This window comes from Scyliorhinus torazame, chromosome 8 (genome assembly GCF_047496885.1).
Source record: "Scyliorhinus torazame isolate Kashiwa2021f chromosome 8, sScyTor2.1, whole genome shotgun sequence".
Lineage (NCBI taxonomy): Eukaryota > Metazoa > Chordata > Chondrichthyes > Carcharhiniformes > Scyliorhinidae > Scyliorhinus > Scyliorhinus torazame.
This window is the reverse complement of record NC_092714.1, coordinates 109,658,441-109,676,819: the sequence shown is the minus strand read 5'-3', so window position 1 is coordinate 109,676,819 and position 18,379 is coordinate 109,658,441. Positions and strand designations below refer to the sequence as shown.

At 44.7% G+C, this 18,379-nt stretch overlaps 1 protein-coding gene across 10 annotated transcripts in view; it reads right to left on the bottom strand.

Moving 5' to 3' along the window:
- Window positions 1-18,379, bottom strand: part of LOC140428034 (rho guanine nucleotide exchange factor TIAM1-like) — a 473,602-nt gene that overhangs the window by 78,254 nt on the left and 376,969 nt on the right. For 6 of the 10 annotated variants that reach the window (XM_072514009.1, XM_072514007.1, XM_072514012.1 and 3 more), the window contains one exon: window positions 11,505-11,606. The exons of 3 other annotated variants lie outside the window; for them this stretch is intronic. In XM_072514009.1, coding sequence (XP_072370110.1) covers window positions 11,505-11,606 — 102 coding nt within the window. Of the gene's footprint in view, window positions 1-780; window positions 910-11,504; window positions 11,607-18,379 lie in introns of those variants that run through there. One more of the 10 variants, XM_072514015.1, reaches the window with a different exon arrangement.

Below are 18,379 nucleotides of genomic sequence, written 5' to 3'. Positions count from 1 at the left end.
AATAAAAATACTTTTTAAAAAAAAGTATTGTTTCCAAAGGGGTTGGGAGATCCTCATGCATCATCTTATTCTATGGTCAACTCTATTGTGGAACCAACCAGGGGCCAGGCCATATTGGATTTGGTATTGTGCAATGAGGAGGGATTAATTGATGACTTCATAGTTAAAGATCCTTTAGGGAATAGTGACCACTATATGATAGAATTCAAAATTCAGTTTGGGGGCAAGAAAGTGGCGTCCCCCCACACTAGCATTCTGGAATTAAACAAATTACATAGGCAAGAAATGAAATGAAATGAAAATCGCTTGTCACAAGTAGGCTTCAAATGAAGTTACTGTGAAAAGCCCCTAGTCGCCACATTCCGGCGCCTGTTCGGGGAGGCTGTTACGGGAATTGAACCGTGCTGCTGGCCTGCCTTGGTCTGCTTTCAAAGCCAGCGATTTAGCCCTGTGCTAAACAGCCCCGAGGACAGATTTGACCAGAGCAGATTGGCCAGGAAGGCTAAAAGGTAGCTGGTGAACAGTACAGTTGTTTCAGGACATACTCAATTCCGCACAACTAAAGTACGTTCCAGACAGGAAAAAAGGCAGTAAGAGGAGGTCAAGTACAATATAAAGCCAAAAATTAAGGTATACCATATTGCAAATGCCAGTGGCAGATTGAAAGATTGGGAAACTTTCAAACATAAACAAAGGGTTCCTAAAATATAATAAAATGAGTTGAGGTAACTTACAAACAAAAGCTAGCGCAAATTATCAAAAAGGATAGCTAAAGCTTACTTAAAAGGGAAGAGTCGCTAAACTGAATGTTGGTCCCTGGAGAATTAATAGTGTGGATCACAGAAATGGCGGAGATGCAAAATCAATATTTTGCCTCAGTTTCCACGGTGGAGGACATCAGTGCCATCCCTAAAGGAACGGGTAATTCAGGGTTAATGCAACTCCATTTTAATTGCAAAGTAATATATTATAACATTCATGTCAGTCTAAGTAATATAACTTACAATCAGCAATCCAGTGGCACATCCATTGGCAATTTATTAAAACATCAGTATACACAGATGCCACACCTCAGATACATTATTCAATAGATACAAAACAATTTTGAATGCTATCTGCTTCAGAACTGCACTTCTAAATTCCAGAATGAAATTGACACGTACACTCCAATCTGCAAAGTTACCTTAAAAAGAAATTCTTGTTCAAAGACCTTGCATTTGTTTACATAGAACATGGAAAAGTACAGCACAGAACAGGCCCTTCGGCCCACGATGTTGTGCCGAACCATTGTCCTAGATTAATCATAGATTATCATAGAATTTACAGTGCAGGAGGTCATTCGGCCCATCGAGTCTGCACCGGCCCTTGGAAAGAGCACCCTACCCAAGGCCAATACTTCCACCCTTTTCCACTTAACCCAGTAACCCCACCCAACACTAAGGGCAATTTATCATGGCCAATCCACCTAACCAGCACATCTTTGGACTGTGAGAGGAAACCAGACCCGGAGGAAACCCACGCACACACGGGGAGGATGTGCAGACTCAGCACAGACAGTGACCCAAGCCGGAATCGAACCTGGGACCCTGGAGCTGTGAAGCAATTGTGCTATCCACAATGCTACCGTGCTGCCCTTAAGAACAAATAAATCTACACTATATCATTTTACCGTAATCCATGTACTTATCTAATAGCTGCTTGAAGGTCCCTAATGTTTCCGACTCAACTACTTCCACAGGTAGTGCATTCCATGCCCGCACTACTCTCTGGGTAAAGAACCTACCTCTGACATCCCCCCTATATCTTCCGCCATTTTCCTTAAATTGATGTCCCCTTGTAATGGTGTGTTCCACCCGGGGAAAAAGTCTTTGGCTGTCTACTCTTATCTATTCCGCTGATCATCTTATAAACCTCTATCAAGTCGCCCCTCATCCTTCTCGTTCTAATGAGAAAAGGCCTAGCACCCTCAACCTTTCCTCGAAAGACCTACTCTCCATTCCAGGCAACATCCTGGTAAATCTCCTTTGCACCTTTTCCAAAGCTTCCACATCCTTCCTAAAATGAGGCGACCAGAACTGTACACAGTACTCCAAATGTGGCCTTACCAAGGTTTTGTACAGCTGCATCATCACCTCACGGCTCTTAAATTCAATCCCTCTGTTAATGAACGCTCGCACACCATAGGCCTTCTTCACAGCTCTATCCACTGGAGTGGCAACTTTCAAAGATGTATGAACATAGACCCCAAGATCTCTCTGCTCCTCCACATTGCCAAGAACCCTACCATTAACCCTGTATTCCGCATTCATATTTGTCCTTCCAAAATGGACAACCTCACACTTTTCAGGGTTAAACTCCATCTGCCACTTCTCAGCCCAGCTCTGCATCCTATCTATGTCTCTTTGCAGCCGACAACAGCCCTCCTCACTATCCACAACTCCACCAATCTTCGTATCATCTGCAAATTTACTGACACACCCTTCAACTCCCTCATCCAAGTCATTAATGAAAATCACAAACAGCAGAGGACCCAGAACTGATCCCTGCAGTACGCCACTGGTAACTGGGATCCAGGCTGAATATTTGCCATCCACCACCACTCTCTGACTTCTATCGGTTAGCCAGTACATTATCCAACTGGCCAAATTTCCCACTATCCCATGCCTCCTTACTTTCTGCAGAAGCCTACCATGGGGAACCTTATCAAATGCCTTATTAAAATCCATGTACACTACATCCATTGCTTTACCTTTATCCACATGCTTGGTCACCTCCTCAAAGAATTCAATAAGACTTGTAAGGCAAGACCTACCCCTCACAAATCCGTGCTGACTATCCCTAATCAAGCAGTGTCTTTCCAGATGCTCAGAAATCCTATCACTCAGTACCCTTTCCATTACTTTGTCTACCACCGAAGTAAGACTAACTGGCCTGTAATTCCCAGGGTTATCCCTATTCCCTTTCTGAACAGGGGCATGACATTCGCCACTCTCCAATCCCCTGGTACCACCCCTGTTGACAGTGAGGACGAAAAGATCATTGCCAACGGCTCTGCAATTTCATCTCTTGCTTCCCATAGAATCCTTGGATATATCCCGTCAGGCCCGGGGGACTTGTCTATCCTCATGTTTTTCAAAGTGCCCAACACATCTTCCTTCCTCACAAGTATTTCCTCGAGCTTACCAGTCTGTTTCACACTGTCCTCGCCAATATGGCCCCTCTCATTTGTAAATACTGAAGAAAAGTACTCGTTCAAGACCTCGCCTATCTCTTCAGACTCGATACACAATCTCCCGCTACTGTCCTTGATCGGACCTACCCTCACTCTAGTCATTCTCATATTTCTCACATATGTGTAAAAGGCCTTGGGGTTTTCCTTGATCCTACCCGCCAAAGATTGTTCATGCCCTCTCTTAGCTCTCCTAATCCGTTTCTTCAGTTCCCTCCTGGCTATCTTGTATCCCTCCAGCGCCCTGTCTGAACCTTGTTTCCTCAGCCTTACATAAATGTCCTTCTTTCTCTTAACAAGACATTCAACTTCTCTTGGTTCCCTCACTCAACCATCTCTTCCCTGCCTGACAGGGACATACATATCAAGAACACGTAGTACCTATTCCTTGAACAAGTTCCACATTTCACTTGTGTCCTTCCCTGACAGCCTATGTTCCCAACTTATGCACTTCAATTCTTGTCTGACAACATCGTATTTACCCTTCCCCCAATTGTAAACCTTGCCCTGTTGCACGCACCTATCCCTCTCCATTACTAAAGTGAAAGTCACAGAATTGTGGTCACTATCTCCAAAATGCTCCCCTACTAACAAATCTATCACTTGCCCTGGTTCATTACCAAGTACCAAATCCAATATGGCCTCCCCTCTGGTCGGACAATCTACATACTGTGTGAGAAAAGCTTCCTGGACACACTGCACAAACACCTCCCCATCCAAACTATTTGATCTAAAGTGTTTCCACTCAATGTTTGGGAAGTTGAAGTCACCCATGACTACTAACTACCCTGTGACTCCTGCACCTTTCCAAAATCTGTTTCCCAATCTGTTCCTCCACATCTCTGCTACTATTAGGGGGCCTATAGAAAACTCCCAACAAGGTGACTGCTCCTTTCCTATTTCTGACTTCAACCCATACTACCTCAGCAGGCAGATACTCCTCAAACTGCCTTTCCGCAGCTGTTGTACTATCTCTAATTAACAATGCCACCACCCCCCCCCCCCCCCACCCCCACCTCTTTTACCAGCTCCCTAATCTTATTGAAACATCTATAACGAGGGGCCTCCAACAACCATTTCTGCCCCTCTTCTATCCAAGTTTCCGTGATGGCCACCACATCGTAGTCCCAAGTACCGATCCATGCCTTAAGTTCACCCACCGTATTCCTGATGCTTCTTGCGTTGATGTAAACACACTTCAACCCATCTCCGTGCCTGTAAGTACTCTCCTTTGTCAGTGTTCCCTTCCCCACTGCCTCACTACACGCTTTGGCATCCTGAATATCGGCTACCTTAGTTGCTGGACTACAAATCCGGTTCCCATTCCCCTGCCAAATTAGTTTAAACCCTCCCGAAGAGTACTAGAAAACCTCCCTCCCAGGATATTGGTGCCCCTCTGGTTCAGATGAAACCCGTCCTGCTTGTACAGGTCCCACCTTCCCCAGAATGCGCTCCAATTCTCCAAATACCTGAAGCCCTCCCTCCTACACCATTCCTGCAGTCACGTGTTCAACTGCACTCTCTCCCTATTCCTAGCCTCGCTATCACGTGGCACCAGCAACAAAACAGAGATGACAACTCTGTCCTGGCTTTCAACTTCCAGCCTAACTCCCTAAACTTGTTTATTACCTCCACACCCCTTTTCCTACCTACGTCCTTGGTACCAATGTGCACCATGACTTCTGGCTGCTCCCCCTCCCCCTTAAGGATCCTGAAGACACCATCCGAGACATCCCTGGCCCTGGCACCCGGGAAGCAACATAACTTCCGGGAGTCTCGCTCGCGACCACAGAATCTCCTATCTATTCCCCTAACCATTGAATCTCCTATTACTATTGCTTTTCTATTCTCCCCCCTTCCCTTCTGAGCCCCAGAGCCAGATTCAGTGCCAGAGACCTGGGCGCTAGGGCCTTCCCCCGGTAGGTCATCCCCCCAACAGCATCCAAAATGGTATACTTGTTTTGAAGGGGAACGGCCACGAGGGATCCCTGCATTGTCTGCCTGTTTGTTTTCTTTCCCCTGACTGTAACCCAGCTACTCTTGTCTTAAATCTTGGGTGTGGTTGCCTCCCTGTAACTCTTCTGCCTCCTGGATGATCCGAAGTTCATCCAGCTCCAGTTCCCTAACACGGTCTCTGAGGAGCTGCAGTTGGGTGCACTTCCCGCAGGTATAGTCAGCGGGGACACCGGTGGTATCCCTCACCACCCACATCCTACAGGAGGAGCATGCAACTGGCCTAACCTCCATCACCTCTTACCTTACAGAATATAGCTGCCCTGTGGACCAACTGGACCTCTGCCCTCCGACTCTGCTCTCAGTCAGCTGCACTCTCTGTAAACTCCTGGCTCCCTTCTCGCTCTTTGCGGAAATGTAGGAAACGAAATGAAAGGAGCACCTTACTCCCTCCTCACCTAATTCCCTCAGTCACCAAACTCTCACTGTAGCACTCAAATGCACCAAATGCAGCACTCAGTGCAAACAAAGTCTGCACTGTAGGTGGATCACTTACTTAGTTATAATTTGAGGCTTTATTGGGACAAAACTCCACTTTCGTGCAGTGTTGGTCCGAGGCAACAGAAGAGCTCCTAAGTGACTGATTAGAGTCAGTGGACTGGTCCATATTTAAGAACTCAGCGACCAACCTAAATAAGTATGCCACCACCGTCACAGACTTACTCATCAAATGTGTAGAAGACTGCGTGCCAAAAAAGGTGGTATGTACGTTCCCCAATCGAAAACCATGGCTTAATCGGGAGATTGACTCCCTATTGAAGGCCAGGTCTGAGGCGTGCAAGTCAGGTGACCCTCACCTCTACAAGCAATACAGGTACGACCTCCGCAAAGCCATCAGGGATGCCAAGAAACAATATCAGACCAAGCTAGAGTCACAAACTATCGTTGGCTGTGGCAAGGCATAAACAACATAATGGGCTACAAAGCGAAGCCAATTAACATCTCCGGCAGCAGCGCGCCCCTCATCAATTAACTCAATGCACTCGATGCTTGGTTCGAGCAGGAAACCATCAAACCACCATCAACTGCCCCAGCAGCACCGGACACACCCATACCCACCGTCACAGCTTCTGAGGTCAAATCGGCCTTCTTGAAAGTGAACCCTCAGAAGGCGACAGGTCCTGATGGGGTCCCTGGTCATGCACTCAGATCCTGCGCGGACCAGCTGGCAGATGTGTTTGCTGACATCTTCAATCTCTCCCTACTCTGTTCCGAGGCCGCCACCTGCTTCAAGAAGGTCACCATCATACCAGTGCCAAAGAACCAGGCAGCATACCCCAACAACTATCGTCGGTGGCCTTGACATCGAACGGAATGAAGTGCTTCCAGAGGTTGGTCATGAGGCACATCAACTCCATGCTCCCAGAATGTCTAAATCCATTGCAATTCGCAAACTGCCACAACCGGTCCACAGCTGACGCTATCTCCTTGGCCCTACACTCATCCCTTGCGCATCTCGACAATAAAGACTCCTAGTTATTGACTACAGCTCTGCCTTCAAGACCAGCTAAACTCATATTAAAGCTCCAAAATCTAGGACTTGGCTCCTCAATCTGTAACTGGATCCTCAACATTCTGACCCATAGACCACAATCAGTAAAGATAAACAACAACACCACCCCCACGATATTCCTCAATACCGGGGAACCACAAGATTGTATACTTAGCCCCTTACTGGACTCCCTATGCACACATGACTGCGTGGCAAAATTTGGCTCCAACTCCATCTACAAGTTTACTGATGACACAACCGTAGTGGGTCGGATCTCGAACAACGATGTGTCAGAATACAGGAAGGAGATAGAAAACCTAGTGGAGTGCGGTAACAACAACAATTTCTCCCTCAATGTCAGCTAAACTAAAGAGCTGGTCATTGACTTCTGAAAGCAAAGTATTGCCACAACCCTGTCTGCATCAACAGGGCCAAGGTGGAGATGGTTGACAGCTTCAAATTTCTAGGTGTGCACATCACCAACAATCTGTCCTGGTCCACCCACGTCGACACTGCATAAGAACATAAGAACTAGGAACAGGAGTAGGCCATCTGGCCCCTTGAGCCTGCTCCGCCATTCAATGAGATCATGACTGATCTTTTGTAGACTCAGCTCCACTTTCCTGCCCGAACACCAAAACCCTTAATCCCTTTATTCTTCAAAAAACTATCTATCTTTATCTTAAAAACATTTAATGAAGGAGCCTCAACTGCTTCACTGGGCAAGGAATTCCATAGATTCACAACCCTTTGGGTGAAGAAGTTCCTCCTAAACTCAGTCCTAAATCTACTTCCCCTTATTTTGAGGCTATGCCCCCTAGGTCTGCTTTCATCCGCCAGTGGAAACAACCTGCCCGCATCTATCCTATCTATTCCCTTCATAATTTTATATGTTTCTATAAGATCCCCTCTCATGTTTCTAAATTCCAACGAGTACAGTCCCAGTCTACTCAACCTCTCCTCGTAATCGAACCCCTTCAGCTCCGGGATTAACCTAGTGAATCTCCTCTGCACACCCTCCAGTGCCAGTACGTCCTTTCTTAAGTAAGGAGACCAAAACTGAACACAATACTCCAGGTGTGGCCTCACTAACACCGTATACAATTGCAGCATAACCTCCCTAGACTTAAACTCCATCCCTCTAGCAATGAAGGACAAAATTCCATTCGCCTCCTTAATCACCTGTTGCACCTGTAAACCAACTTTTTGCGACTCATGCACTAGTACACCCAGGTCTCTCTGCACAGCAGCATGTTTTAATATTTTATCATTTAAATAATAATCCCTTTTGCTGTTATTCCTACCAAAATGGATAACCTCACATTTGTCAACATTGTAATCCATCTGCCAGACCATAGCCCATTCACTTAGCCTATCCGAATCCCTCTGCAGACTTCCAGTATCCTCTGCACCTTTTGATTTACCACTCATCTTAGTGTTGTCTGCAAACTTAGACACATTGCCCTTGGTCCCCAACTCTAAATCATCTATGTAAATTGTAAACCTAACACTGATCCCTGAGGGACACCACTAGCTACTGATTGCCAACCAGAGAAACACCCATTAATCCCCACTCTTTGCTTTCTATTAATTAACCAATCCTCTATCCATGCTACTACTTTCCCCTTAATGTCATGCATCTTTATCTTATGCAGCAACCTTTTGTGCGGCACCTTGTCAAAGGCTTTCTGCAAATCCAGATATACCACATCCATTGGCTCCCCGTTATCTACCGCACTGGTTATGTCCTCAGAAAATTCCACTAAATTAGTTAGCCACGACCTGCCCTTTATGAACCCATGCTGCGCCTGCCCAATGGAACAATTTCCATCCAGATACCTCGCTATTTCGTCCTTGATGATAGATTCCAGCATCTTCCCTACTACCGAAGTTAAGCACACTGGCCTATAATTACCCGCTTTCTGCCTACCTCCTTTTTTAAACAGTGGTGTCACGTTTGCTAATTTCCAATCCGCCGGGACCACCCCAGAGTCAAGTGAATTTTGGTAAATTATCACTAGGGCATTTGCAATTTCCCTAGCCATCTCTTTTAGCACTCTGGGATGCATTCCATCAGGGCCAGAAGACTTGTCTACCTTTAGCCCCATTAGCTTCCCATCACTACCTCCTTAGTGACAACAATCCTCTCAAGGTCCTCACCTGTCATAGCCTCATTTCTATCAGTCACTGGCATGTTATTTGTGTCTTCCACTGTGAAGACCGACCCAAAAAATCTGTTCAGTTCCTCAGCAATTTCCTCATCTCCCATTATTAAATCTCCCTTCTCATCCTCTAAAGGACCAATATTTACCTTTTTTTGTTTCATATATGTGTAGAAACTTCTACTATTTGTTTTTATATTCTGAGCAAGTTTGCTCTCATAATCTATCTTACTCTTCTTTATAGCTTTTTTTAGTAGCTTTCTGTTGCCCCCTAAAGATTTCCCAGTCCTCTAGTCTCCCACTAATTTTGCCACTTTGTATGCTTTTTCCTTCAATTTGATACTCTCCCTTATTTCTTTAGATATCCACGGTCGATTTTCCCTCTTTCTACCGTCCTTCCTTTCTGCTGGTATAAACCTTTGCTGAGCACTGTGAAAAATCACGTGGAAGGTTCTCCACTGTTCCTCAACTGTTTCACCATAAAGTCTTTGCTCCCAGTCTACCTTAGCTAGTTCTTCTCTCATCCCATTGTAATATCCTTTGTTTAAGCACAAAACACTAGTGTTTGATTTTACCTTCTCACCCTCCTTCTGTATTTTAAATTCCACCATATTGTGATCGCTCCTTCCGAGAGGACCCCTAACTATGAGATCATTAATCAATCCTGTCTCATTACACAGGACCAGATCTAGGACCGCTTGTTCCCTCGTAGGTTCCATTACATACTGTTCTAGGAAACTATCGCGGATACATTCTATAAACTCCTCCTCAAGGCTGCCTTGACAGACTTGGTTAAACCAATCGACATGTAGATTAAAAACCCCCATGATAACTGCTGTACCATTTCTACATGCATCCGTTATTTCTTTGTTTATTGCCTGCCCCACCATAATGTTACTATTTGGTGGCCTATAGATTACTCCTATCAGTGACTTTTTCGCCTTACTATTCCTGATTTCCACCCAAATGGATTCAACCTTCGCCTCCATAGCACCGATGTCATCCCTTACTATTGCCCAGATGTCATCCTTAAATAACAGAGCTACACCACCTCCCTTACCATCCACTCTGTCCTTCCGAATAGTTTGATACCCGTGGATATTTAACTCCCAGTCGTGACCATCCTTTAACCATGTTTCAGGAATGGTCACTAAATCATAGTCATTCACGATGATTTGCGCCACCAACTCATTTACCTTATTCCGAATACTACGAGCATTCAGGTAAAGTACACTTCTGTTGGCTTTTTTACCTCTGTTCTGAATCTTAACACCTCGATCAGTAACCTCTCCTAAGTTATATTTCCTCTTAACTTTTCTCCTAATTTTCCTTGTCGTTGAACCCATATCTTCATGTAACAACCTACGACCAAGAAAGCATAACAGCGCCTATACGTTCTCAGGAAACTGAGGAAATTCGGCATGTCCACATTAACTCTTACAAACTTTTACAGATGTACCATAGAAAGCATCCTCTCTGGCTGCATCACAGCTTGGTATGGCAATTGCTCGGCCCCAGACAGTAAAAAACTTCAGAGAGTCGTGAGCGCCGCCCAGTCCATCACACAAACCCGCCTCCCATCCATTGACTCTATCTACACTTCCCGCTGCCTTAAGAGGGTAGCATAATCAGACACCCACCCACCTGGCTTATTCACTCTTCCAACTTCTTCCATCAGGCAGGAGATACAAAAGTCTGAGAACGTATATTAACAGATTCAAAAACAGCTTCTTCTCTGCTGTTACCAGACTCTGAAACGACCCTCTTATGGACTGATCTGATCTCTTCACACATCTTCTCTACTGAGTAGTACGACACTCCAGTATGCTTCACGCAATGCTCGTGTCTATGTATTTACATAGTGTATTTTATGTTTTTCCAATGTATGTTTTTTTCATGCATGTTGTGGTGATATACATCACTGTAAGTACACAAAGGGTTAATGTACATACACTACACCTAGCTAGACACTAGAGGGAGCACCAGAGACATGACACACGGACAGTTAACCAATAGGTCAGTATGATAGGACACGACCAATGGGCATTCACAATACACACAGAGGTGACACTACCACAGGGGGGCATTACACCAACCCATATATAAGGACACTGCACACATGATCTTCCTCTTTCCAGTGGAGACTCTGTGAGTACAGACACAGGGTTGATTGAACATCACTCCCACCACTTGGATTGGAGCAGACTGGTTAGTCAGTCTGAGTAGCTATAGAAGGATTAACAGTAGCGTTGAATTGAAGTAGGAGAATTGTTAACAGTAATAAACGTGTTAAAGCTATCTCCAAGTCTGAACCTTCCTTTGTCAGAGTACACATCAAGGAAGCAGCTTATGCTACGACAAGAGCATAACAAAACATGGTACCAGTGAGTAACTGTTGAAATCCATATAGTTCAACTCAACAAAACAGTGACAGCCAGCAACCAAAGCCAGGCAACATAATGTTCGGGATTCCGATTCCGCAGCAGCTCCAATACCAAGGCAATCTCAGTGAAAACTGGCGTTGGTTCCGGCAGGGATTCGAGAGCTACCTGGTAGCGTGTGACCTAGATAGCATGGCGAATGCAGAGAAAATAAAGCTTCTACTTACCATCGCGGGTCCAGAAGCAGCTGAAATCTTCCAGACCGTCAAATACTCGAAGGGGCAAAACAAGAGCGACATCCAGGCAGTCCTGGACAAATTCCAAGAATTCTGCGAGGAAAATACAAGGAACAAAGGTAAAAGAGGCGCCAAAACTCACTGCGAGGTAGGCTTGCAGCAACGAACGACAGTTTTGAATTGCAGCCATCTTGGAAAAGGTGCTGCACATGCGCAGTTGTGCGAAGAGCGCACAGAACGGGAAGATCCATTTGCGCATGCGCGAGAAGCCGGACATGCGCAATTGCGAAAAAGTTCCCAAGTAAAGGAACAGCGATCTGCGCATGCGCAATCGCTTACTATGCTCTACGTCACAAGCGTCATGATGTCAGAAGCCCTGGACCACGCCCACTTAAAGGGGAAATGTCCCAAAACAAGGGGAAAAAAATGTAAAGCCTCAAAACCGGATTCTTTCACCTGGAACGACAGCACAGTGCCTGAAATTCAACCAGTAGCTGAAAGTAACCTCCGCAGAACCCTGCAACAAGCCGTTAGCACCGCCCAAAGAGATGATACAGTCCTTGAAGACTATGACTCAGACCTTGAATGCTTCTTTGGACATCGCGAGCCCAATACCAGCTCCGACACAAAACGTGATGATATGGTCTTGGAAGACAACGACTCAGACAAAGCATTCACCTTGGGAGGCTACCCCAGTACCAAATCCGAACCGCAACTAGACGTGTTACTCATTGACGACCCCGACGACGAGTTCTTCAGATTTGAGGATCTTCAGCCCAGCAGATATGACATCCCGACTCGTGAGTGCAGGATTATGCTGCGGCCTTACACCAAGAGACAAAGAGCGGTACAAGCCCACAGAGAGCGGTCCATGCACCGCGAAGGGTCCCCGACTCCACACAGAGAGTGGTCCACGCACCAAGAGACAAAGAGCGGTACAAGCACACAGAAAGCGATGAAAGACTCCACAGCAAGACAACTGCACGCCTCCACACAAGAAGTGACTCCAGTGACACAAGCCTCCACAGCGAGCTCGTGGACAGACTCCCCGGTAGAAGCAACGCAAGAATCCAGAGCGCAGTCCTTGCATGAACAAGAAGTGATGACCGTTTCCACAGAGAGACCAATGCACAATTCCACACAAGGAACGCTGCAAGACTCCACAGAGGGAGTGACACAAGCCTCCACAGTGAGCTCATGGACAGCCTCCACGATAAAAGCAATGCAAGACTCCAGAGCGCAGTCCTTGCATGAACAAGACCACGAGGGTCTAGCAACCTCCTCTGAGCAACCAGCAGCAGACAATGCAAGTCTGCCATGCTCAAATGACCAACAGAAAGACTATGACAGTCTGCCACGCTCAAGTGTACAGCAAGCAGACTATGATAGTCCACCCAAATTATTTGAGCCACCAGAAGAAGACTCTGACAGTCTACCGAGCTCAAGTGAAAGACAAGAAGACACTGAGCTCTACCCACTATATGTGCAAAAGTGACGACGGCATCCCACTTCCCATACCAGATGTGCAACGTGACAGACCTCAGCTAGAATGTACAGAGGCACTCGACAATCACAGTGAGACTACTGGTGACTCTGGTGACACCACGTTACTTCAAACCTCATTTGCTCGAGCCTCTCCGCAAGCAAATGCATTCCTGACTGTTTTGACTCCGGACAGGGAGCATCAAGAAACCTCAGTAGATTCAAGTGACCCTGAAATGACTCCGGACGGGGAGCATCAAGAAACCTCAGCTGACTCAAGTGAACCTGCAATGACTCCGGACGGGGAAGGTCAAGAAACCACAGCTGATTCAGGTGAACCAGAAAGGGCTCCAGACGGGGAGCTTCGACAAGCCAAAACTGACTCAGGTGAAACAGCCCAGACTCCAGACAGGGAGCATCCACAAGCCAAAGTTGATTTATGTAAGCCGGACATGACTCCAAACGGGAGCGCCACAAACTCAGTGACGGCACGCTCAAGGAGACAGCAGATGCCACAAAGCATGCTAACACGAGTAACTGTGTGAAGGACTCGTATTATCCACAGAGTGTGGTCCTTGAGCGCAGCAAACACGCCAACAAAACCAACCACCAGAACAACAACATCGAAGAGAATAGCAAGAAGCGTACCAAAGGCAACAACGTCGACAATAAGCACGACAAAAACAACACCAATGGAACTACGACTGGTACGACATGGTACAACTCTGCAAATGAGGGACACTGTTATTGCTCAGCTCAGTACAATGGCATGCCATGGCAGGACGATGCATCTTACCAATTCACGTTTTCTGCACTACCAACAGGCAACCTGGCTTTCAGGACAGATGCCATCAAGAATTACCACCACAAGCATCGAAAGAAAAAAAAGAGTCCAAATCAGACAACAAAGTGATTTGACCACTTATTGGTTCCTTCAGCACATGGACACTGATGGTGTTCACAATGCAATGCCACCATCAACATCATCAACATCACCAACCAAATAAAAAAGCCACTCGACCATGATAATTAGTGAACTTTGGACTCATGCATATGATTTGGACTTTGTTATCATAACTTGTACAGAGTATCACTCATCTACCTAGTTTGTTCAATTTTCTTTAACACTGTACAGAAAATATGTAACACGAAAAAAGGGGGGGGGGTGAGGTGATATACATCACTCAGTACACAAAGGGTTAATGTACATACACCACACCTAGCTAGATGCTAGAGGGAGCACCAGAGACATGACACACAGACAGTCAACCAATAGGTCAGTCAGATAGGACACGACCAATGGGCATTCACGATACACACAGAGGTGACACAAACACAGGAGGGCATTACACCAACCCATATATAAGGACACTGCACACATGATCTTCCTCTTTCCAGTGGAGACTCTCAGTGAGTACAGACACAGGGTTGATTGAACATCACTCCCACCACATGGATTGTAGCAGACTGGTTAGTCAGTCTGAGTAGCTATAGGAGGATTAACAGTAGCGTTGAATTGAAGTAGGAGAATTGTTAACAGTAATAAACGTGTTAAAGCTATCTCCAAGTCTGAACCTTCCTTTGTCAGAGTGCACATCAAGGAAGCAGCTTATGCTACGTCAAGAGCATAACAAAACACATGAAACGATCTGTCTGGACTGTAAGCAGAACATACTTTTCACTGTACCTCGGCGTACGTGACAATAAACAAATCCAATCCATTCCACTTCAGCAGTGTAGCACATGGCATTACACTTCTGTCCTTATTCTAAAGCAATGCTTCTTGTGAGAAAAGTCATGAGTGATCTGCTGGTATATGTTTAATATAAATGAATCTAGTGAATCACACTTCAAAGTACCTATATATATGTATATAAAAACAAGAGTAAAAGAACGCTTTTCCTGCTAAATGCTTAATCCCACCTCTTGTCAAGTGGGATTTACAAGCAGCTGTCAATCAACAGAAACTTCTTTCATCAACAATTCTCAAATTAATTTTAGACGGTGCTTACTTAGTTGATCACTTTCTCCCAGGGACTATCGCAGCAATGGTTTAAAAGGATATCTTAAACACAGCTCCTAATAGCTAACCTGCAACCTGATCGCTCTTGAACAATACCACATGCAATGAGCTACTTTCGGCATAGAAATGTGGCCTACTTTGGTGTTAATCTAATTCACACATAGTAAACACACATGTAAATAGGTTTGTCATGCCGCTGGCATTTTTTAAAACCATGAAACTCACTCTAAATGTTTCGCGAATGATCATTGCTCCTTATGTTCCGCATGTAAAAAAAATACCAAAACTTCAGTTAATCCAAGCCTTATTTTAACCGTATTTTTAAAAATATTTATGGCCTGAAAATGGATTGTTCTGTCCTTAACATTGCTGCCAGCATTTCATTATGAAATATTAAAACAGCTGGGCTATTCCAGAATGCATTCAATGTAGCATCACGATGATCTATAGATTTTTTTTAACATCGCAATTAGCTGAAATTGTATTTCCTGATGCTGAAAACAGTTAGGATATGTATCTCAACTAATCCCATTGTTTACACGAATTACATGCAAAAGGAAAAGTAATGCCAACATTGAAGCATACAGCTTGTTTAAATCTCTCAGATTTCATTAAAGAAAATTTACTTCACTACTGGCTGAAAGTAAAATTAGATTTTCATAAGAAAGAAAAATGATAACACTTATTTGTTGCCATATAGCAATTGTGAATTAAGCTTTTTTTAAAATAAAAAATGTCCAAAGTGGACAGAAAGGATTTCAAAACATAAGCAATAATCCTGTGCCTTTAGTTGGACAGTACCAAAAATAATTATCCGATTTGTGTGCGATGACTGATTCAAAATCAGCACACTCCATGAAAAAGCAAACCAGGAAATGTTTCCAATCTGTCATATATCTAACACATCTGTAATATATCGAAGAAAATGCAACCTGACGCATATCATATTGTATTCAAGCCAACAAGGCTGATGGCACTATCAAATTATTTTCATCAACTTCAAAAAGAATAAGACCACTCACTCATTCCTATTCACTGTGTTTACAACTGAATTCCAATTAGACTGGAGTGATTTTCTGTTCATGAACATTACGGGCAGAATAACAACCAGCTTGCAAGGCATGTGCAGTCAGATAGACGCCTTTGTCACATTGAAGGGTAGTTGAGTCAGCTAAAAAAAGGCAGGCTACAGATATAGAAATATATTACTGGATAAAAAGCTGTTGAGGTAAATTAGTAAACCATACTTAAATTGATTTCTTGTTTAATCCTGAGAATAAGGTCAACTAGAAAGTACATAAGAACTAGGAGAAATAGGTTATTCAGTCCCTCAAGGTTGCTCTGCTAATCAATATCAGAGCTGATTCCACTTTCCTGCCCGTTCCCATAATACTCAACTCCCTTGTCAATGAAAAATCTGTCTAACTCAACCTTGAATAAATTCAATGACCCAGCTTCCACTGCTCACTGGGTGAGGGAATTCCAAGGCCAACGGTCAACTGACAGACCAAATTCCTCTTCATCTTAATTAGAAGATGCCGTATTTTGAAACTTTAGCCCATAGTTCGAGATTATTGACAGGAAAAGTTTCCTCTCAAATGTGTACCCTGTAAAGCCTCCCCAGAAATGTATTAGTTTCAATAAGATCATCTCTCACTCTCCTGAACTCCAATAAGTATAAGCCCAATCTTTTCTCACAAGACAACCCTTTCATCCCAGAAATCAGTCTAGTGAATCTTCTCGAAACTACCTCCAAAGACCAAAACTGCACACTTGTACTCAAGGCGTGGTCAAACAAACCCTGTACAGATGTAGCAAGGCTCCCATTCTTATATACATCACTCACCTTGCAATCAAGGCCAACAAACATTCTGCCTTCTTAATTATTTGCTGTACCTGTGTGATTCATGTACAATACACCCAGGTCTCTTTACACATCCTCTATTTGTTGTAGAGTATTGAATACCATTCAGTGTGTCTTAATTAAGTCTTTGCATCACTTGAGGTTAACTGTATGTTTTTTAAAATTCATTTTAATGAGATGTGGGCTTCGCTGGATGGCCAGCATTAGTTGCCCATCCAGAACTGCTCTTGAGAAGGTGTTGTAGCTTTTAGCGGGTTGACACCTCATTTTTCAGTATGCCTGATGCTGCTTCTGGAATGCACTCCTGCACTCTTCATTGAACCAGGGCTGATCCCGCTAGTTTGTTGGTAATGATAGAGTGGGGCCATGCCAGACCACAAGGTTACAGAGTGTGACGGAGTACAAATCTGCTGCTGCTGCTGATGGCCCACAGCGCCTCATGAATGATCAGTCTTAAGTTGCTATATCTGTTCTGAACCTGTCCCATTTAGCACGATGGTAGTGCCACACAACACAATGGAATGTATCCTCAATGTGAAGACAGGATTTCATCTCTACAAGGACTGTGCAGTAGTCACACCTACTGATTCTCTCATGGACCGATGCATCTGCAGCAAGCGGGTTGGTGAGAGTGAGGTCCAGTATGTTTTTCCCTCTTGTTTGTTCCCTTAACACCTGTCACAGGCCTAGTTTGCAGCTATGTCTTTTAGAACTCAGCCAGCTCGGTGAGTAGTTGTGCTACCGAGCCACTGTTGGTGATGGACATTGAAGTCCACCACCCAGAGCACATTCTGTGCCCTTGCCACCCTCCGTGCTTCCTCCAAGTGATGTTCAACATGGAAGAGTACTGATTCATCAGCTGATGGTGGATGTTTTAATCAGCAAGGAATTTCCTTGCCCATGTTTGACCTTAAGTGGGGTCTGGTGTCGATGATGAGGACTCCCAGGGCAACACCCTCCTGTCTGTACATCATTGTGCCGCCCCATTCCGAGGGGCGGTGATAGTGGTGTCTGGGATATTATCTCTCCCAGTTTTTACACAAGCCCCCCAGATGTTAGTAAGGAGGACTTTGCAAGGTCAACAGTGCTTGGATCGATGCCCGGTGGTCTGTCCGGTTTCTTTCCTTTTTATTGACTTTGTAGTGGTTTGATACAGCTTAGTGGTTTGCTGGGCCATTTCAGAGGGCATTTAAGAGTCAACAAAATTCTTGTGGATCTGGAGTCACATGTAGGCCAGACCAGGTGAGGACTGCAGATTTCCTTTCCTAAAGGGAATCAACTGGGATTTTTTATGGCAATCGACAATGGTTTCATGGTCATCATTAGACTTCAAATTCCAGATATTTATTGGATTCCATTTTCACCATCTGCTGTGGTGGGATTTGTTGACAATACCACTGCGCCACTGCCTTATTAACTATAAGAACTATTCACATACATATAGAAAGTTGTTCAAGTGAGAGCTTGCTGGTAACACCCAGATCTGTCCAGGATGAG